At 38.3% G+C, this 20,777-nt stretch overlaps 5 protein-coding genes across 6 annotated transcripts; 1 reads left to right on the top strand and 4 right to left on the bottom strand.

The window, feature by feature from the left end:
- Nucleotides 1-267: 267 nt before the first annotated feature.
- On the bottom strand, nucleotides 268-2,496 carry LOC137711074 (putative inactive receptor kinase At2g26730). Its single transcript, XM_068450278.2, has 2 exons — nucleotides 1,135-2,496; nucleotides 268-927 (listed from the first exon to the last, which is right to left on the bottom strand). Exons 1-2 carry the CDS (start codon nucleotides 2,459-2,461, stop codon nucleotides 365-367), a joined length of 1,890 nt encoding a protein of 629 aa, XP_068306379.2. The 5' UTR covers nucleotides 2,462-2,496; the 3' UTR covers nucleotides 268-364.
- Nucleotides 2,497-4,101: 1,605 nt separating this feature from the next.
- On the bottom strand, nucleotides 4,102-8,028 carry LOC137711084 (ubiquitin-conjugating enzyme E2-23 kDa). Of its 2 annotated transcripts, XM_088695444.1 has the most exons (8): nucleotides 7,868-8,028; nucleotides 6,572-6,618; nucleotides 6,351-6,423; nucleotides 6,063-6,142; nucleotides 5,688-5,802; nucleotides 5,317-5,369; nucleotides 4,983-5,111; nucleotides 4,102-4,423 (listed from the first exon to the last, which is right to left on the bottom strand). In XM_088695444.1, the coding sequence occupies exons 3-8, from the start codon at nucleotides 6,392-6,394 to the stop codon at nucleotides 4,293-4,295; spliced, it is 552 nt and encodes a 183-aa protein (XP_088551570.1). In that variant the 5' UTR covers nucleotides 6,395-6,423; nucleotides 6,572-6,618; nucleotides 7,868-8,028; the 3' UTR covers nucleotides 4,102-4,292. The 2 variants fall into 2 exon arrangements, with proteins under 2 accessions (XP_088551570.1, XP_068306389.2); XM_068450288.2 differs by lacking the exon at nucleotides 6,572-6,618 and having other exon boundaries at nucleotides 7,868-8,027.
- A 1,649-nt stretch (nucleotides 8,029-9,677) lies between these two features.
- On the bottom strand, nucleotides 9,678-11,416 carry LOC137711088 (RING-H2 finger protein ATL48-like). The gene is made up of 2 exons (XM_088695445.1): nucleotides 11,199-11,416; nucleotides 9,678-10,022 (listed from the first exon to the last, which is right to left on the bottom strand). Exons 1-2 carry the CDS (start codon nucleotides 11,281-11,283, stop codon nucleotides 9,847-9,849), a joined length of 261 nt encoding a protein of 86 aa, XP_088551571.1. The 5' UTR covers nucleotides 11,284-11,416; the 3' UTR covers nucleotides 9,678-9,846.
- A 1,538-nt stretch (nucleotides 11,417-12,954) lies between these two features.
- On the top strand, nucleotides 12,955-16,048 carry LOC137711077 (WAT1-related protein At3g28050). Its single transcript, XM_068450281.2, has 7 exons — nucleotides 12,955-13,280; nucleotides 13,364-13,426; nucleotides 13,526-13,642; nucleotides 14,106-14,355; nucleotides 14,444-14,602; nucleotides 14,718-14,869; nucleotides 15,719-16,048. Exons 1-7 carry the CDS (start codon nucleotides 13,090-13,092, stop codon nucleotides 15,885-15,887), a joined length of 1,101 nt encoding a protein of 366 aa, XP_068306382.2. The 5' UTR covers nucleotides 12,955-13,089; the 3' UTR covers nucleotides 15,888-16,048.
- Nucleotides 16,049-16,162: 114 nt separating this feature from the next.
- LOC137711075 (protease Do-like 9) lies at nucleotides 16,163-20,446 on the bottom strand. The gene is made up of 8 exons (XM_068450279.2): nucleotides 19,613-20,446; nucleotides 18,510-18,709; nucleotides 18,229-18,409; nucleotides 17,872-18,063; nucleotides 17,344-17,576; nucleotides 16,836-16,988; nucleotides 16,626-16,730; nucleotides 16,163-16,529 (listed from the first exon to the last, which is right to left on the bottom strand). The coding sequence occupies exons 1-8, from the start codon at nucleotides 20,208-20,210 to the stop codon at nucleotides 16,431-16,433; spliced, it is 1,761 nt and encodes a 586-aa protein (XP_068306380.2). The 5' UTR covers nucleotides 20,211-20,446; the 3' UTR covers nucleotides 16,163-16,430.
- Nucleotides 20,447-20,777: the final 331 nt, after the last annotated feature.

Raw genomic sequence — 20,777 nt, 5'->3', positions numbered from 1 at the left:
ACATTTTGGACTTTCTGTGGAATCCGGATCCTCGTTGTGAGGATTCCGGGAACCTATGAATCATATCCATTTATCGTACATCGCTAACCACATTGATGTACAATGAGCAAACACAATTTACGAATCTCCATGATCCTCACCAAAAGGATCCAGAGAGGAACCTGTTGGCTTCCTGTGGATATTGAATCAGTCCATTTTGTTTTACCTTTTGGTCTATACAGTGAATTCATCTCCCCGTGTTAGAATTTTCTCATCACAAAGACAAGGTCAATAACAATATCATCATCTAATAACCCCAAAACAAACACGTTTGAAATCAAATTCCTCCAACAAGTGAGCTGCAACTTCTGAAATGTTTTCTTTTTTATGGATCAGAAGACACAGATCTCTCCTCCTCCTCTTTGATCGACTTGATCATCGCCGAAACTCGACTCATACTTGGCCTCTCATTTATGCACCGCATTGCTACCTGCAACAATTTCACCAGCCTTTCTTCACTTGCACCTTCTTGGATCAAAGCCCCGTCAAAAACTTCGACAGTCCACTCCTCACTAACTACCGAGTGCACCCACCTGGGCAAATCCAAGCCGTTTTGCTGCACCAGCTTCCCTGTCAGAAGCTCAAGAAGTATCACACCAAATCCATAGACATCACCCTTGAACGTGCTTCCTGCATGGCCAACATTCGAACTTTCAATCGCGCTGTTTGGCGAAAGGTGTGACTGGTCTTGATTTTCGATCTCCATTATTCCGTATTCACTGATGCAGGGCTCCATGGACGTGTTGAACAAAATGTTCTTGGACTTTAGGTTGCCATGAGCAATGCCATGTTCCTGTAGCTCTTGGTGCATGAATGCCAATGACTCAGCTATGATTTCTGCAACACTTAGTCTGCTTCCCCAGTCAAATATTTGTCCATTTGAAGATTCTGTGTGACACCGAAAAATCATGAACAATTCGATTAAATTTACTTTATTGATCGTAAACAAAATACGTGCCGTAAGAAAAGCCTATTCACAGCGTGTGGAGAGGATAGTACAATAACCAGTTATATTTTAGGAAATTTCACGTCCCCAAGCCTTAAGATTTGAGATATATAAGTAGCGAAAAATTGATCACATCGAGCTTAGCTTACCATGAAGAAGGTTAAAGAGACTGCCATTAGGCTGATACTCATAAACCAGGAGCTTCTCTTGTCTGGAACAGTAGAATGCAACAGCCGGTAAGACATTTCGACACTTAACCTTATCGATTTGTGTCAACCGAGTCTTGAATTTTTCCCTCGAAATCCCACTGTTCCTGATCCTCTTCACAACCAAGTTAACCCCTCGATCAAGCATGATTTTGTAGAGGCTTCCATTCTTCCCTCTGACAAGCAGTTCAGCAGGAGCTCGGAGCAATTCCTCGAAACTCAACCCCCTCAGCAATGGACTTGTGAGAACTACGAGCGGTGGTGCCATTCCACTTTCAACAGATGATAACGAGTACTCTGCCATCTTATGACCACCACCAGCCATCAACTCACCAGAAGAAATAGTATTGCTAGGCACAGTGCTAGCAGCATCATTCGCCGCGATCTTTTTATTTCTGCCCTTTTCTTTGTCTTCTCTGATCTTTTTTATGGCAAGTTTGAAGAGAAAGAAGCAAACAACAACCAGGCCAAGAACTATGCATCCTGAGAAGAGTAACAGCTTTTTGGATGAGGACTTTTTCGATTTCTTTGGCATTACGGGAGTTGGTATTGCAGGAGGGCATTCATTTTGCAGTGGCTTTCCACACAGCTTAGGATTACCTGAAAAGCTATCTTTTCCGAATTGGCCATTGACATCAGGGATAGGGCCACTGAAGTCGTTGTTGGAGACATTGAATTCCTTGAGGTTGAAGAAATGAAAGTCCGGGATTTGCCCATCAAGCCGGTTGTTCTGAGCAAGAAAAGATATCAACCCTGAAATCTTTGCAAAATCAGGAAGCACACCATTGAAGTTGTTGCTGGAGATATCAACCCTTTTCAGATTATTCAAATGCGAGAGCGACTCCGGAAGCTCACCCGAAAAGTGGTTCCCACTTATGTACAAGTGAGTTAAATCTCTGCAATTTCCGATGTCTTCTGAGAGCAGACCAGTTATGTTGTTGTTCTTCAGGCTCACAACACCAACAGACTTCACCATGCAGAGAGAGTTTGCATCAAGAACTCCCGTTAAATTCGAGGTTTCGAGGACTATTTTCTTGACAGAATTCTTTCTGTCACACGTCACACCTTCCCATTTATCTATGCAAGGATCCGAGCTCATGTTCCAACCCCAATTTCCGTCTCTGGACGCTGCATTGGCCGGTGAGAGTTTGTCCATGAATTGCACCAGGGCTTGCTTGATCTGAGTCCACTCTTGATCTTCTGAATCCGCCATCGGAAAGATAACGAGAATGATCAAAATGGCGAGTGCCCAAATGGAAATCCGATCCATTTTTCGTGTTTTTTTAATGTATAAATTAGAGTGCTTTTTTTTTTGTGTGGGAAATAAATGGCTCTCAGATTTGGTGTATCCTCCTTATGAAGTGAGATACATTGATTGAAATTGCAAGAACAAGAAGAAAGGAACAAATGGAAATGTTGAAGTTTGTTGATGGTATCACTTGGTGCCAATTGGATGAACACTGACAGAGAGTTTGAAAATTTCTGCGTGTTTTTGTAAGGCTCATAACAATTTGCACTAAAGTCTACCGATTTTAAAAAGAATATTTGCCGGCAGTTTTAAACGGTCAATTGTTTGATGGCATGTCTTTTTCAATAGCCTTCCTAGAAAGAATATGGTTATTTGTACTTGCTTGCAAATCACAGTACTGTTTGGACACATGTATATATCACTTATGAGTCGAGATCCTCACCAGATCTCTATGTCCAAAGTTCAAGAATTTGAAGATTCGGGCCGTTGAAGAGAGAGAGAGATGGGACTCTTGGTTTACGTAACGTGGGCCAATGGGTTTAACTAGTTAGGACCAGAAGATTTAAAATAAGTAGTTAAAATCTCTAGATCCATCAGCTTCAGACACAGAAATCCAGAGAGGATCTCAATTACATCACTTATTAAAACCTGATCAAAAGTTTATGCACATATCAAACTATCATTGTTTGTAATGTAGAATGATTTATTACATGTAAGGAGCCAAGTATTATCTTTTCCGAGATTAACGATGGTAACCTGGTCCTAGTATTGACATATGTTAAACAAGTATTGTTTGTTATAGACTTGTAAAGACCCTCCAAATCGGATTACTTTCTTAATTTCTAAACTAGACAATACTAATTTCCAAGTGCCAAGGCTGTAACTTTCAATTAGTTTTAATGTTGTTTTATAATTTGCTTAAATATAGGTATAAGATTGTGATTTGTGACCGACTAGGTTAAGTTGAAGACAAATCAACCATGGATGAGCATGGCAAATGGCACATAAAGGCAGCACTCTCCCTTATTGTGTTGCCTCCGTTGTTCCCACCCCTTATCCTCCGTCGACACAACCCTGTCACCTCTGTCGGATCGTCCCCTTGTTTGTCGTGGTACCCATGGCAGCGGGGGAGGAAGGTGGCAGTGAATCATGGAAGGTTTTATTTTGATTGACATGGAAGAAGATGAGGCTGATCAATTTGCAACCGCACAGGTAAGCGAAAACTGAAAAAAGAGGTGTTTGGTTATGATTAGAAAGTGGAATTGGTGTTTGATCATGAATATTAAATGGACAGGTGTTGCAATAGTATTGAGTCACATAATAAGTCGTATATTTTAGAAATGGTATGTATCCAAGTATAGTCATTTCTATTTTATACATGCGATGAGAGTAGACTCAAACACAACCTCGAGTAAAGACCCAAAATTGAACTTCGAGTTGAATCCAGATCTGAACACAAAATCTCGAGGGCAGATCCAAACAGAGAACCTCAAGTTCATCATAGACAACGTTACTTAACTTGTCCCCAGAGTAATTCAAATATTATTTTTCGACCAAAACAAACGTTATACATTTTGCTTGGTATGCTTTTGTTTGTCTATATGCATCTCAAGGAATTTGAAAGAAACACAAAAAATAGTTGTGTCTGGATCATTTCTACATGTTCATCAATGTGCTTCTTCATAACATTTAAATAGATCAGTAACCAACAACAGAAGCAGATTATTCAACACAATTCATAATTTTTACAAGAAGTTTTAATCTAGTCGTACAAATATCGGTAGTAAACATAATTCAAATCGTAAGCGAGTAATGGGGGATTATAATGTTTCCCCCCTGCACCTGCAGTTCACTACGGGTCTGCATGTCCAGCAATATCATCGTCGCTTGAATTGCTTTCCTCATCGCTAATGTTCTCATCGCTCTCCTCGTCTGGTGTTGTATTGGTAATGTGCTCCTTCTTTGCATATCGCTCACAGTACTCTGTCCACAAATCAAATTGGAAAAATGTAAACAGAAAGCTTTACATGATAAAAATCCCGTGAGAATATAGAAGATTTTCTCGCTAGCTTATGCTGTGTGAGCAACCAAGGAAGAATAGCTTCTAAGTTCTAAATATACTCCGTGTAACATCTTTGAAGCGGAAGGAACTAGCTTACTATGAAAATTCAGTGGAATCTTGTAAGCAAGTATTAGTCCGAAAGCAATGAACAAGGCACGGGAGATAGACTAGTAATTAGTGAAGTCATGGTCCGTGGACCATCTTGCAGAAGTCACACTCACAGCTACGAGACGATATTGGGATTCCAACTCCAGACACGGTCAAAGGAACCAAGAAAAAGTAGGGAGGGTATGGAACTATCTAATTACAATAAAGAGCTCTCTTCACACATAGGCTCATCTTTGGAAGGTCCATCTCCTAATATCCCTATGTTATTTGTGAGAGAGCTTGTGGTGAAGTTTCAAAAATTTAGGAATTGTTTTTCATTAGTTTAAGCACACAACTGAAAGGAAGGTATATTAATTGCAGAGGAAGTTTTACCTTTGACCTTCTGATCGTAGAGTTTTCGGTCCTTCATCATCAATGATGCTGCATCACCATTGAGTGGATCTGAAGGATTTGGATAAAGCAACAGTTGTGGAAGGAAAACTTCAAAAACGTTTAAAAGGTCTGCATCAAGAAGAAACATCACCATATATGTGAGAAATCCAAGAAAAATCAAATGAAGAAAGGAAAAAAAAAAAAAAATGAAACAGAATAGAACCGTGAAACATCACCGGCACAGGGAAGAGAGTATAATGACACAAAACCAACACTTCCGCAGTGTATTGGAAAACAAGGGTCAGAATTTTTACTAAAATGGGATGATAATTACCAAACATTGGACTCCATGATTGGTTAATTACATCTAAGCAGACAGAACCAGATCTGCAATTACGGAAAAAAAGAAATAAAAAAACAGTCAGTACGTACAAGTTAATAACCAATAAACAATTACTCAAAGTCCTGCTGCCTGCAAAAGAAATAAATTAGAAACTATGTTTTCAAAACCACAGACTTATTCAAGCATTTGATAATCAACAGCAGTATTACAGCATCTAAATTTCTAAATAAACTTATACTTCCGCCTTTTTTAGACCCAATCTGCCGGCATGCCACTGGTAGCAATAATTAAAAGTTCCTAGAGAATAATTAAATTGGATGAAACGTGGGGTAAAATTGATCCTAAAACTGAAGAATACTCACAGCTCATCAACATTCGGGTGGAAAATCTTGTTCATGAAGCCAATAGATGGAGATTTATATGGATAAGCATCAGGAAGCTCAACACGGATTTTCCAAACCCCGCCTTCATAAAGGCCTGCAACCACATCATCACATAGAGACTAAAGTTTACCAAAAGAATGACATATAAAACAATGCCAAGAACCTCAGCTGATGAAAAGCCTAGTGGAAATATAAGAAGCAAAACGCATTTCTGATCTAAGAGTAAACTGCAATAAAGTTACCACAAGGCAACAAAGATACCAAATTGAGTTAAACGTGCCTAATGCCCCCACATATAAACACATATGAAATTCTATGCAATGAAGGCCTATAAGCAGGGGTGTCAGACATTACTTTCTTTTGGACCATTGAATTCCACATTGAATTCATTTAGCCCATCGTTTATTGTCTCCACATTATAGTCACTCATCATCCTGAAAATCATTGAGAAAAGAAGGGAAAACAAAAGCATTAGAAATAGTGTTCCAAACCTTTATATCATACCAGAGATGAAGTTAGCAACCTGATTCTACGTCTACCAAAGAGACTGTAGATACCCATTTGGTAAACCAAGGGGAGAAATCCAACCTTAAGAAACACAGAATGCTAAGGTTAGAGGTATTATAGTAACAAACAACTTACAACTTCATGACATCCATCTCTCTCCGCTTGCTTGGAGAAGACATCTTAGCTTATTAAAATTAAATTCCCAAACCTGTCACAAGAATACTAAAGTAATCAACTTTTCAAGGAAATAAAATTCAAAGAAATTAAATAACCATAGGGTCTGGTGGGTTAGCTAGATATATTGTATAATGGTTGAAACTAAAACAGTCTAATATACAAGAAAAGGGTCCACTGACCTTCGAGAAATCAACAAGAATCGCAAAAATAAAGGGTGATGTAGAAGCAGAAGTAAGAAAAACATGAGATTTTAATCGGATGTCCAAAATCAAGGTAAACACATATATGTAGATTACATAAACAAAATCAGTGATACAATCTAAACAAGTTAAAAGTCTGCTTAAACGGGGAACTGTTCTTCACAAACCATGACCATCAAAGAAACAGACCTATGTTACATTATTAATCATACCAGCCTATAATGTAGTAGTGCGTTTTGTTAGAGACTTTTATACTCATTGGATGATGCAGCATAAAGAAAGCCACCTCAATTAAAACTAACAGAGCTTCTCTGTGCATTAGTTCAACAGTATCAATCAACAGGACAAAGTAGAAAAATCAAAAATGATATTAGAGCTTAGATTTCAACAAGTGCAACTTAAGGGTCACAGGACCATCTTCCAGATGACAGGTAGAGCTTGTCAATACACCAACTGCCTGTGAACTAACAGCATATCCTACAAAACTAAACCACCGACAGTCGAAAGCCTTCAAAGACTACTTTTTTGAAGTGATTTAAACAAGTTTTTTGTTACATATACGAACACCAAATTAGCTCATAATACGACAATGACATCAGATTGCAGAATCTAAATGCATTGCCTGTGCCTCGCCACCAAGTACAAACTAAGACCTCTCCTTAATATTTGCCTCCCCTAAAGTTGGACCACAACCATAACAAGCTACCATCAAACTGACTAGCTCAACTTGAATAATAAGTCCCTAAACAAAAAGCCAAAAGCTCGGTTCCTTGCAATTCGATATACTACATTGCCAAGCTAACATATTTTATCATCCGAAAGTTTGTTAATGCAAGCATACTTATGGGAAATCTTGGAAGATCACACTCATGGGGGATTAAATTTTAAAATTCGGCCATCACAATATGATCAGATAAATGCAATGCCACTGTTTTCTGCACAGAATAATGAAGATGCAAACTTTGAGCAATGATGGGATTCCAAAATTTCTTATTTCCAAATTATTAGACATACCCAGTGACGCATACAACCCCCTCCAAAAATTTCACCAAAAAATTTCATTAAAATTGAAAAGATTTTGCGAATCAATTTCATAAGTGCTTGTGAAGTCTAACAATTAAAAGAAAGCTGTAATCTTTTGAAGATCTAAGACCTACCCAGAAAACCATATACAAAGAAAAGAGAAACAGTTTTGTTCTTTGAGATTGTCAATGAAAAATAAAAATAAAATAATAAAAAAAAATAGCGAGAGAGGATCGGAACTGGGTATCTTACACGAGCTACTTATTTAACAGGGCGACCCTTTTCTTGTCTGGTTGAAGATTTTCCCGAGAAACAAACAGAATATTGAGAGAATATGGAATTGGAGAAGAAACTACGGGTAGGGGTGGAGGGAGGAGGAGGAGAGTGAGAGAGGGAGAGAGAGTTGGAGGTGGGGCAAATGTCGACACGCACGTGTTCAAATGGTAGTGTTATTACGTGGCAAGCAAGACTGTTTTTTTTTCTTTTTTCTTTTTTGTTAAAAAAAAAAAGAATGACTAGTGACAAACTACAGTTATTCATCGTTTTCGGAGATCGACAAAAGACTCATAGAGGTATTTCAGCCTCTCCTAACCATAAGCAAGACTTGAGGTGGTCTCAAATTAAAATTTTATTTGGTGGTTGCAAATATAAATTTGATTGATAATTACGGAGTCAAATTTAATCACCAATTATAATGGTAAACCCAAAAACTAATTATGGTATATTATTGTTGTTATTTATTTATATGGAACGTTTTAATCACTAATTCTCTATGTTACTATTATTAATTTTTGGCAAAACTATTAATAATTTTTGTTGAATTTTTTGTAATTTGTTTTATTTTGTTGAAAATATTTTAATTTGTTAAAATAGTGGGATGTGCATTTCGATTTTTTTTTTTTTTTAAATAACTCCATAGTTAAATCAAATAATTGAATGAAACCAATTATTGGTTTTACTCAGAGGCGAATGCATTGAGGGGTAGGGGGTCAGCTAACCCCCCGAACTTCAGTGAATGTCCACGAATAACTTGAGTGCTGACTCTCCGAACTTCGGTGAATGTCCATGAATGACTTAGGTGCTGCCCCTTTAAAGGTTGGAGTTGCCCTTCATACATGTCTTTCAACTGCTTGATAAAATGCATTAGAGAGGTGTTGCCCCTTTACAGTCTATTCCTAATATTATTTACTTCTGGCTTGTTTGTTGGTTGTGATTATAATTGTAGGCAGAAAAAAAGAAACAAGTAAAAAACTATCCAAAAATGCAAAGTAAATGAAATGTGATCTCAAAGAATAACAAGGCGTCATCATTCTTGGACAAACATATTAATGGGATGCCATGATATCAAACATTGTTAGTGTGTTCAAGGTAAGTGTGTTTTTTTGTTAAGCATTTACATGAGAGCAGCCTTGGAACATGTTAGTTACCCACGCAAATGAGGCATTAACAGGTGTGCAGTATGCCTTTCCAAATGACTTCAGGCCTACCAATACTCGATGAAATGACGATATGCATGTTATTTCTGTTAAAAAAAAATTACGCACTGCACGCACCATTCATACTGACCCCCTTAATATTATTCCCTGGATCCGCCACTGATTTTACTTTAATCACCAAAGGGTGGCCTAATGGCTATGAACGAGTTCCAGACTCGTATTCCACAAGGCACGTCTTGATTCAATTCTTGGCGCTAATTAATCACATGATGTGGCCAAGGAGGTTGAAATGCTTATATAAGTCTTCTCGACCATCTAAAGGGTAATTTGGGTAATTTGCTATGGCAAAACCACCAGATGGTCCCTGTTTGAAGAAGGAAGGAAAAAAATGCAATTGCCAAAAGTTTTCACATCCTCAAGTTTACATCAAGCATCCAATGCATGTGTTCAATATCTTGATGGATAAGATGTGAAGTTTCAACTCGTGTCTCGTGTTCGAACTCTCCCTTCCACTAAATTAATATAATAGTTTCGAATCCTCTTCTCGCCTCTCCTCTTACCCTTTAAGGTTGAAAACGAATCATAGACGGAAATCCAAACATTGCTACATGCCTACACCACTGGCGTGACAAACGAGCCGTGATTAAATCATTGATATCATTTAGTACTAACAGCAATACGTGTGTTACTTATTTAGCGCAAGCTATGCAACTCACGGAAACCTAATTTGGCTTCAACATGAATGAAACAACAATGTAACCGTAATCATGAACGAAAATAATAGAAGAAAACGATTTAACTCGATTTCTTCCACGGATTCTCCCCGTAGTAGTATGCACTGCCAACCATAAGAGCCACTGTGGCACCCTGGACAACGACACGAGCTCTCATTAGCTTCTGCCCCAACTGAGAATTGCCTCGCCTGAAACTGATTAAGCCGGCAGTGAGCACGCCAGCAGTCAACATAGCCCCTGAAAAGTTTAGTTCTTAGTAATTAACCAAAACGAATCTCATTTTAACTAATAAAAGCAAAGCAGATCACCGCTTTAACACGAATTTGGCATCATTCAATTATCAAAATGTCGCAATTACTCGTTTGTTGCTTGAAACCCTACACAAAAGAGAACATTTTTCTCTCTTTTTAAATCAAGTTCACGGGAAAACTAGAAACACAAGACGATCCATAAAGCTCTGAAACTTAAGAACACACTTTGAAACGGACTTCCTAACTATAACTCATCGTCGTCTTCCCAATCTGAAAGGTTTCTCCAAAGCCTAAGATCCCAATGCACCTCAGTCTTTTACCCACACCACAAAATCCAGCATACACACAGCTCTAATTCATCTCTATTACCACAGATTTCGAAAACCTGAGTGTCTTCAATCCCGCAAACTAAGTAGCATCTCTCAATGGCACCCCTTTCGGATTCTCTTAAAATTTCCCATAAAATCTCATTTGTATGATAAACAATGGTCTACACCTGATTGAACATCCAGTTCCGACTATACTAAAAACGCCAGTCTCATAGCTAACCTTCACTCGGTCAGCACACAGGACCTAACAGCAAGGGATAGGTATCATGTCAAAGTGACAAACTTCCTTGCATCTCGACAAGACTGTTGCCACATTGTCAAATGAAGACAACGTAATATTTACCAATTACCGTCGATGACAAACTAAGACGTTGCCACTGCACCGGATACCTAGAAAAATGCCGGAAGTCTTCTCCAAATTCACATACAGGATACAGCAGACAGAATTCACGCGAGAAGATTGAAATTAAACTAAACACTATTCATTTTTTAACGGAAAAACCACATTTTTACATTTTTACAAAATCCACTGTATTTCTCATTTTTTCATTAAAACTAAAATTTTTTTGAACTTTGGTTAGTTTTCCTAATAAATTAACCAAGGAAGAAGCTTTACTAATACCTTTTCATCAAAATTTTATTATCCCAAAAATTAATAAACTTTTCCAAATTATTAGTTCTAGATATCCAAATCCACCAAAAATTCAAACAAGCACGACACTTTACGATCAAATATGCATACCCCAACTCATATCAAACCTCAAAATTTAAACAAAACAATCACAGAAAACAAATTGTAGCAAAATAGTGAAGGAATCGAAGTGGGAGGTTACCAACTGGTACCCAAGGGTTCCGGACCCGCTTCTTCTCCTCGTAGAATACTTCTAACGTGGGGTCGACCTCACTCATCTTCTCCATACACAGAACGTGCGAATTTCCGAAAATGGTCAAATCAATTTGGGATCGCGAACCCGAAATTGGAAACCAGAAGAAGAAGAATATGTAGGCAGAGAGAGAGAAAGTGGAGGAAAATGGAATTGGAAGTAGTGGTGGTGGTGGATGCGGGTCGGTGGCGGTAAGTGTGGGTCGGATTCGCGGGTTATTGGAGTTAGAGGCTGAGCCCGATTGATAACAACCGATAACCCATATAGATCCGCCCAACTCATGCCTAGGCCCAAATAGGGCCCACGTCTCTAAATCCCTTATTACATACTCCCATCAAAGCACAAAAGTGTTTTACTTTTTACTCAAAAGAAAATAATTTTTTTTTTTGTTAGTTTTTGTTATTTGATCTTCTTCATTTTAATTGATTTAATGGCCGGAAATTTAGAATAGTGTTGGGAACCCTTTTTTTTTGACATTTAGGCACCAAAATTAATTTTGATGTGATTGTACCACCGTTGTCAATTTTAATTGTGAATTTCATTAATCATGTTATGTAAGGCGTAAAAGTAATTAAATGTTTGACCACATCATTTTATGTTAGGTAGACGATTTTAAAATAGTAATTGTTTTTACTAAGGTTCGTGAACACAACAAAAGTAAATTGTAATTTTGTTGTGTCAATCCTATTCTATTGTTACTTATAGGTAGTCTAGGGGTTATGAAGTGGAAAGTCCACGAGTATATTGTTATCGAATATTATTTAATAATAATATAATGTCATATGAAAATAAACGGATACATGTAATCATAATATTGATGTGAAAAGTCATAATTTTATCATGCTCTTACCATGCATGTTATTCTCGTGATATAACTGCCTCTAAAAAGATAACCCCATGTACCCACTTACAATAAGCAATTTTTTTTCACGAAATTTTGGTAGTAGTAGTAGTAATACATTTAAGAGGATTTTGCACCAATACTATCTGGACTTTTATTGGTGTGCATATTTACCACTTGAACCTTTAATTTTTTTTATTACCATCTGAACTTTGTATTATGTTGCGCATACCTACAAATAAATATTAAAATTTGTAGGTGATAAATGCGCACACGTACAAAAGTCCAAATAGTATTTATGCAAAAGGAAAATTAGAATCATCTACTGTTTTTCTATATAATTTAAATTAAACATATGTGCCTTTTTTAAATTTGATTAAAGCACTTTAACCAATAGTCACCTCTATTTTTTAAAATTAAAATAATTTTTGAATTTATCCTTTTATCAGCATGATGCACTTTTCCTTATTAGTAATTAAACTATATTTTCTCTTCTTCAAAATATGTTTTTTCAATCACAGTTTAGTTTTTTTTTTTGGTTAAGCAAACATTTAATATTATTTCTTTTTTCAATTGATTTTTTCCTTTTCAAATAGTTCACAAAAAAAATTACACAAAGTTTTTAGGTTGATCACCAACTATTTGAAAAAGTAAAAACCATTTGGAAAAAGAAATAATATTAAATGTTTGCATAACCAAAAAAAAAACTGTGATCGAAAAAACACATTTAGAAAAAGAGAAAATATAGTTTAATTACTAATATCTTTCCTAAATAAGGAAAAGTATATCATGCAGATAAAATGACAAATTCTAAAATTATTTTTTCAAATGATATAGAAAAACAGGGGATACTAATTTTGCCTTTAATTAATTTGTGCAATTGTTCCGCTTTGACCAGAGGGTTGCACATTTCAGCTACTCTCTTGCACATTTCACCTACTCTCTAAGACTGCCATTTCCGTGGAGAGAGAGAGAGAGTTCAGTGGAGAGAAAGAATCAATGGGGATGAAGTCAAGAATATGGGAGTTGCTGCCGTTCGCGGCGATGGTGGTGGTGGAGATTCTGGACGTGGGATTAACCACACTTAGTAAAGCAGCCATGTCCGGAGGAATGAGCCACTTTGTCTTTGTTGTCTACTCCAATGCTCTTGCCACTCTCATCCTCCTCCCTTCTTCTTTCATCATCCACAGGTTGCTCTCTCTCTCTCCTCTCTCTCTCTCTATCTCTCTCTAAATTCACCAAATTGTTCTGATTAATTTCTTGTTATTTGCAGAAACAACAGGCCACCACTTACTTTCACCGTCCTCTGTAAATTCTTCCTCCTCAGCCTCGCTGGGTATGTGATTTGATCTAAAAATCCCCACTTGGGTAGGACTATTAAGCATGTGGGTTTGCTGGGTTTGCTGGGTTTCATCAAATCTATTTTCTTTGGCAGGATAACTGTGATGCAGAATTGTATATTTACTGGAGTAAGCTACAGCTCCCCCACTCTTGCATCTGCCTTGAGCAACTTGATCCCGGCTTTCACTTTCCTTCTTGCTGTCGTCTTCAGGTTGCTCTCTTTTCCTTACACCAGATTAATGAACTACTTTGGTGGCCTCGTTTAGTGTCGATCGGAATGGATTGGATAAATCACTAGATTCAATGTATTGTTGAAGGAAGACACTGATGTCTGGGTCCCAATATTTGTCGAAGTTTAAAGTAGAAGAAGAATAATATTTCGTGAAGGAAACTAGACAAATTAGGCACAAAGGAAACTTATCCCATCCAGTCTTGCCACTTTCGTGAAGATTGGAAGGGATAAGTTTCCATTTATCGAAATAATGTCCTTCTTCTACCGTCAACTTGGGGCAAGGTTTGGCCGTTGTCGTCCATTTCTTCCTTCAATATAGGTTGACTCTAGTGAGTTATCCAATAAATCTTATCCCAGACACCGAATGAGGCCTAAAGGGAATTTCGGGGATTAAGGGAAGAATGTTGGTAATGAGAACTTAAGATTTTGTGTCTGCTTATAGAATGGAGAAGTTAAATTTGAGAAGCTTAAGAAGCCAGATCAAAATTCTGGGCACTCTGGTATCCATCTCAGGAGCATTGATAGTCACTTTCGTTAAAGGTCCTCCAATCGTGTTGTTTCCAATCAAAACTGTTGACTCTTCTCAATTAAACCCATCTGTCTCTGATGTGTTTCCACTGAGTAATTGGGTCACTGGAGCCCTTTTTATCACAACAGCTTGCTTATCTCTTTCGATATGGAACACCGCTCAGGTTAAAATTTGATGTGCAACTCTTCTTTTCGATTATGAACTTTGTTCGGAAATGGCACTGATGTTAGTAATTCACATTGTGTCTGAAGGCAGCAGTTCTTAAGGGGTACCCATCAGAGATGACCATAGTCTCCTTCTATTGCTTCTTTGGGACCATTCAATGTGCAATACTTTCTTTCTTTGTAGAAAGGAATGCAAGTGCCTGGGCACTTAAACTTGATTTGGAGCTCGCAGCGATCGCCTATTCGGTAAGCGCATAATTAGGATGGGAGGCTTCCTGGGGAGCTCTTGTGTTGCATCTTTTTTTTAACCGAACAACAATAGAGCGAATTATAATCTGCAACATTTGATCTTTGTGTGCAGGCTGTTTTTGGAAGTGTAGTAACATTCTCTACTCAAACATGGTGCATAAGAAAGAAAGGACCTGTATTTGTGGCTATGTTCAAGCCTCTAGGGATTGCCATTGCTGCCTTAATGGGTGCCATCTTCCTTGGTGACACACTCTATACTGGAAGGTAACAAACCGCTCTCGTTACTGCCTTATCTTATCATTCTATTTTTGCCTTTTACAAAACGATATATATTCTAAACTACTCTAATTTACGGAGAAGAGAATTCAATTTAAATAACAGGATAGGCACTTTTATTATCTAATCAATTGGCTTAATTCACATCTGAATTTATGTGTCTGCTTAGTAAGTTTTGGTATTGGACTAAATAGAGAAAATCGGAGCATTAGTCCTTAAATTTAGAGTGGTGCTATCCACATACCCTTTTTTACCTCTCACACAATACCCTCAATTTCCGGCCTTCGGATCGAATAAATTATAAAATATCAAGGGATAAAAATTAACAAGAGGTGTGTGAGTAAAAATGGGTGTGGATAAATTTAATCCAATTGAAACTTTAGTCTCTGAATTATAAATTTGTTATCTTAACGGATCGTGTCGTGTCAAACTCATTATATTAACAGATGCGTAACAGGTGACTCGATAACGATTCGACTCGTTAACGGGTTGACCTAGAATTCATTTCTTATCGGGTTAGCAGGTCATGATTGTCTAGATCTGGAAAACAGGTCGTTTTCATGTCAAATCCGTTATCTTAACAGATGACCAGGTAATGAAACGACTAGTTAGGGTTGACCCAAAACTTGTTATTTTCGTCTCATTTCATGTCGGGTTAACGGGTCGTGAAGAAATTCAGACCTTGAATGAATCAAACATAAACAAGGAACGGACTAAAAATGAGTATGTGAGCGGACTAAAAATGAGTATGTGAGAGGACTGTATGTGGTTATAATTATCCTTGGTAAAACATGATAGTTGGATTCTTAATTTAATTGTATAAATTTTTTATGGCAGTGTGATTGGGGCAGTGGTAATTGTGGTGGGTTTCTATGGGGTAGTATGGGCGCAATCAAAAGAGCAAAATGGTCCGAACCAAAAGAAAGAGGAAAAGTTTGAAGACTCGCATGAGGCTGATGATCGGCAACAGACGACGCCTCTCCTCAAGACCCACACACATGTATGATTTGCATTCCCTACCCCTATATATACGTGTACATTTATAAAAGCGATATCAGACGGGTCCACTCGAACTCAGTCTCAAACGCCTGATAAACGCTCTTACCTAATTGAACTATTTATAAGCTCCTTGCAAATACATTTCACATTTAACTTCGAATTTTAAAATTTGGGGGTCAATTTTTTGGTTTACCAGGCTAGCTCTTATTAGGAAACTTTCTGCAGATAAACAATAAGCAAAATATCCCCTTTCAAATCTAAAAAATAAAGAGAGTAAAGCACTAGCAGTTAAACATGTGCCTCATGATTTATAGGGAACTCGTAAAAAGAAACAAAATTTGAGGGCGGTTCTTCAATTTTATGCCCTCATATGGTTACATCCATACCTTTGAAACAAGGGTTAAATACAACGATCTCAACGAGGGAGCTGCACATGCTCAATTGAGTTATCTATAGCCAGTATGCCTACCCTCCTCCAGAGTCCCACCGTTGCTATTTGGGACCTTGTAGAGGAGGGGCTACAAAAAATCCGCATGCGTTCGGTCCAACATCAAGTCTTCAGATCATCGGACATTGCTGAGGGTATGCAATGTGTAGCAAGAATATCCAGAGTAGCTGCTTTAGCAGTTTTTGTTCGGAGGACAACCACCTGGATATATGACAGAAATTAGCCATGATACAGACAGAAAACCATGTGCAAATTTGTACGAGGGGGAAGGGGGTGAGACGGAGAGAGGGCGAGAACCTGTTGGTATTCTAAATCAAATTTCAAAAATTCATCCTCGCAGCTCTCTACCATGCTTGCCAAGTTCTTAAGGTTCTTCACAGGCTTACCGTTTAAAGTAAGAACCTACACAAACATACACAGTAAGTCATCCAACAACAGGTTATTTGAAGTGATTCAGCGGCTAACATCCAAAAATAAAGCAAAATCCAGCAGAGTGCAATTCCAGACCTGGGTGTTCACTATTTCTTCATAACCGATGTTGATGTCAGCCACAAGCACCTGTGAAACGACGACGAGCTGCTCATCTGGTGATTGTGGCAATGAATGCAGCATTTTGTCCAAAAGCTTGACAGGAGCTTCAAATTCATATTCCTTTCCATACTGTAAATACAAGCAGAAACAATTGGATTAAGATAGCACGCATAATTTGATCTTAATTTCAGATGCATTATCATAAACTTTTAAGATATTAATTACACACGCAGGCGCACACGCACATATAGCCATGTCTGGCTAACATCTAAAGATGGAAATCGAGTAATGTCATGTTAACGCATTGTGCCAGATCATTTTAGTATTACTTACACACAGGAGCAGAGCCATACATATAGACACTGTAGATGCACAATAGTTACAAGCACTACTAATTAATCAAAATCCCATCCCTTAACATCCATTAAGCAGATGTAAAAACAAGGTTTAAGTTCATAGAGGGGATTAAAGGTGAGCTACTAACCTCAGATCGAAGATAGGGAACAGACACAGCTGTAAAAACAAATCCTGCAATTATATAATATGAAGGAGGTCTGCCCTTGTTGTGTGCTGGGATTAGCCTTTTGTGGGATGCAAGTTTGATGTCAAAATTGAGAATCTCAGAATTGCGCAGAACTTTAACCGCTGAGTTATCTCCAGTATATTTCTGAGAGACAAGGTAACTAAAACCTATGCGTTCTCCATGCCGGAAAGGAACTGAAAATCATAGTGGAAAACATCAAGTGCTAAGTCACATAGAGTATGATAATAATTTAACAAAGGGAAACAGCAAAGTAAAACATGCCACATGTTATATTAGTGAAACCTCACTACTTATCAACAGTGTTATAAGAACCAGCATAAGGGTCATGTAACAAACAAATAATAGCAAGAACAACAAAATCTTTTATGAATGCGAGTTTTTCGCTTGCTAAACAAATTATAGACGTATGCCATAAACATATACCCATAATACATATGTACATAGCAGGAATATAAGAAGTACACATGCCTGTTCCATCATTGGCAATCTTAACTCCATCAAAGCTGAGAATGATATCAGATGGCTTCAGAACCTGAGATTCCGGAGCAGTGGGATCAACTCTTCTTATACGAACACCCTTCTGATCAGGTTTCATGCCCATTGCAATACGCAAATCAGGATTTTCCATCTTCTGCCACTCAACTCCGAGAATTGGAAATCCTAGCACATTATAGACAATCATAAGATTCACAGTACATGTAGAACTAGCAATACTAGGTACCGCTGGCTCGAAGATGTAACTACATTACATAGAAAGACAACCTATGCCAATGATGATTTATATAAATTTAAATACTTAGAACACATCAAATTTAACAAATTTACCTGTATATGCTCCATTCTTCTCATAATCTTGGATGAAGTGCATAATAACTGGTGTTGGTATGACATAACCAATATTCTCCGCATCTTCATGTTTAAGGGACTGAAATGCAATACCGACGCAATTTCCCTTGTCATTAAAAGCAGGCCCACCTGAGTTTCCAGAGTTTATGGCCGCATCTATCTGGAAAAAAATCCAAAGAGAAAGAAACATGACATTAGGAAAAATGTTCTGCTGATAAGCTAGATGTCCAACAGAAGTGCTAGAATTACATTCTCATTACCTGCAAACCCAGAAGTTCAGTAGACCCATGAACATAGGACAGAATCTCTATTCGTGACACAACACCACTCGTCACCGAAATTGTGTCTCCCCCAATTGGGTAACCCACAACTGTAACGGCATCTTGAAGAGCAGGCAAATCCCCAAACTCCACTGGTGACACTCCTTCCCAAAACTCGTTGTCGTCAACAGTAAGCATGGCTGCAACATCATATAAACAGCAGTTTTCCATTATATAATATCTACATATGCTCAGTTGGTCACCAAAAATTGATTTCCATAATTAGTTTAATTAATCCAACTAATGGGAATTGATACACAATGAGCATGAACATTCACTCGCAATCCCTCCATTTCCATCCATGTTGAGATAAATTCACACCTTTCCCCACATTGACATGACAAACGAAATCCATGTGTTGCATTAGCTTTTCATCCCCTATGCCTTCATTTACTACGCGATTTATTCTGAGCTTTTCCATATCCCTTATATCTAACTGTTTTACTCCATAGCAGCCCCTAAGGTAAACATGGAAATTCTCCTTCCCTTCCAAAAACAAATCACTTCCCATATCTCCCCCACGCAAATTTCACTACGTCACAATGAAGAACAAATACTAAAAACCCCAAGTTAAACAATCCCTTAAGCGGAAAGTATGAGGCTTTTCTAACCAATAAATCATCCCCATTCCTATAAACATCATGAATCAGTGAAATCTCATAAAGTATTAGCAATACGAAATTCATCTGTTGCATTAGTTTTTCATCCCATATGCCTTCATTTACTACGCAATTTATTCTGAGCTTTTCTATATCCCTTATATCTAACTGTTTTACTCCATAACACCTTCTAAGGTAAACATGGAAATTCTCCTTCCCTTCCAAAAACAAATCACTTCCTATATCTTCACCACGCAAAGTTCACTACGGAACAACGCACAACAAACACTAAAAAACCAAGTTAAACAACCCCTTAAGCAGCAAGTATGAAGCTTTTTTACCCAATAAATCATCCCCATTCCGAAAAATCAGTGAAATTTTAAATAGTACTAAACAATGATAACAAAAAAAGCAAAAGAACAGAAAAAGGAAAGCTTTGAATACCAATATCGCACTCGGTGCCAATGGCGAGAACAGTAGCCAAGTACTTAGTATCAGAGCCACGCTTCTTGAGCTTGACCTGCGTATAATGCTCCACAGAGTGCGCATTGGTCAGCACCCTCCTCCCACCAATCACAAAACCACTGCTGCTCGAGCTGTACTGCCTCTTCCTCTGCCATGGCAGCGAGAAATTCGGCTCTGTATGCGTACAAAACACCTTCACGACCGCATCCATGGCGGGCACCACCCTCGCCACGGCCTCCCACGCCTCACCAGGATCCGAAACCGTCACCAACGGGCCCACCGCCCCCTTGTGGTCGCCATTGTCGACCGCCCGAGGGATCCTCCGGGAAGGGGCCATGGCCTCGGGATTGTCGGAGAGCTTTTGGAGCTTCTTGGGTCGACCGCGGCGGCGACCTCCGTGTTGGGGCTGAGAGGATTGAGGCTGCTCGATAATCTCGACGTTGCTGACGGAGAATACGTCGTCGACTGCGGTTGTGGCCGTCGTAACCGGCGGTGGCGTTGGCGATGCGATGGCGGTGGCGGGTGAATCTAGGGTTTCCCGGGTGGGGGTTTTGGGCTTGCGGCCTCGTTTGCCCATTTGGGGCTTTTTTTGAATTCTGAAAGTTTAAAGGGTTTGTTTTCTGTGTGTCTGCAAAAGGAGGGGGTGGGCGTAAATACTGGTCGGATTTAGATGGAGAAGGACAGAAAGGGGAAGAAATTGCGGGAAAAAGACGGTGCAGGGCAATTGGAGGGAGGGTGAAATGTGTAAAATAAGGCAAATGCTAAGGCCACTCTCTCAAAACTGAAACTTTTATGAGTTCTTCCTCCAATTCCAGTTTAACGGTAATTATTGCATTTCTCGTAAAATAAGTAATTTGAAAAAAATAAAAAAATTGAAAACGGTCAACAAATTTGGCTAAGTGTTTCTCCAAATAATTTTTTCTTAATTTCAATTGCTTTGTTCTTGGCTAACATTGATCTAATTACGCTAAGAAATTTCTAAGCTACAAATTCACGAGTTGGTTTTTTCTTGGGACTTTGGGAGGTTTCAGAATTATGTTTGGGTTAAGTTTGGTTTAGTTTTTGACACATGAAGTTCAGTTTTCGCTTAAGTGTTAAGTTAGATGTTTAGAGTTTGTAATTCAAGGCTCGAGGTACTGATATG

This window comes from Pyrus communis, chromosome 6 (genome assembly GCF_041283825.1).
Source record: "Pyrus communis isolate YQ-2024b chromosome 6, ASM4128382v1, whole genome shotgun sequence".
Taxonomy (NCBI): Eukaryota; Viridiplantae; Streptophyta; class Magnoliopsida; order Rosales; family Rosaceae; genus Pyrus; species Pyrus communis.
Note: the sequence above shows the minus strand (reverse complement) of the source record. Positions and strands in the feature narration are given on the sequence as shown.

What these genes read in the sequence shown, in the direction of transcription:
- LOC137711074 (XM_068450278.2), bottom strand. Translation starts at nt 2,461, where the DNA reads ATGGATCGGATTTCCATTTGGGCACTCGCCATTTTGATCATTCTCGTT. An exon ending in TCTCTTTAACCTTCTTCATG is followed by an intron (nt 928 to 1,134) that starts GTAAGCTAAGCT and finishes GGTGTCACACAG; the next exon opens with AATCTTCAAATGGACAAATA.
- LOC137711084 (XM_088695444.1), bottom strand. Translation starts at nt 6,394, where the DNA reads ATGTCTTCTCCAAGCAAGCGGAGAGAGATGGATGTCATGAAGTT. An exon ending in GAGATGGATGTCATGAAGTT is followed by an intron (nt 6,143 to 6,350) that starts GTAAGTTGTTTG and finishes AATGATTTTCAG; the next exon opens with GATGATGAGTGACTATAATG. An exon ending in ATCATGGAGTCCAATGTTTG is followed by an intron (nt 5,112 to 5,316) that starts GTAATTATCATC and finishes TTCTTGATGCAG; the next exon opens with ACCTTTTAAACGTTTTTGAA.
- LOC137711088 (XM_088695445.1), bottom strand. Translation starts at nt 11,283, where the DNA reads ATGGAGAAGATGAGTGAGGTCGACCCCACGTTAGAAGTATTCTACGAG. An exon ending in GAACCCTTGGGTACCAGTTG is followed by an intron (nt 10,023 to 11,198) that starts GTAACCTCCCAC and finishes TAAACTTTTCAG; the next exon opens with GGGCTATGTTGACTGCTGGC.
- LOC137711077 (XM_068450281.2), top strand. Translation starts at nt 13,090, where the DNA reads ATGGGGATGAAGTCAAGAATATGGGAGTTGCTGCCGTTCGCGGCGATG. An exon ending in TCTTCTTTCATCATCCACAG is followed by an intron (nt 13,281 to 13,363) that starts GTTGCTCTCTCT and finishes TGTTATTTGCAG; the next exon opens with AAACAACAGGCCACCACTTA. An exon ending in GACACACTCTATACTGGAAG is followed by an intron (nt 14,870 to 15,718) that starts GTAACAAACCGC and finishes TTTTTATGGCAG; the next exon opens with TGTGATTGGGGCAGTGGTAA.
- LOC137711075 (XM_068450279.2), bottom strand. Translation starts at nt 20,210, where the DNA reads ATGGGCAAACGAGGCCGCAAGCCCAAAACCCCCACCCGGGAAACCCTA. An exon ending in TTCCCTATCTTCGATCTGAG is followed by an intron (nt 16,989 to 17,343) that starts GTTAGTAGCTCA and finishes TTGTATTTACAG; the next exon opens with TATGGAAAGGAATATGAATT. An exon ending in TTGATTTAGAATACCAACAG is followed by an intron (nt 16,530 to 16,625) that starts GTTCTCGCCCTC and finishes TCATATATCCAG; the next exon opens with GTGGTTGTCCTCCGAACAAA.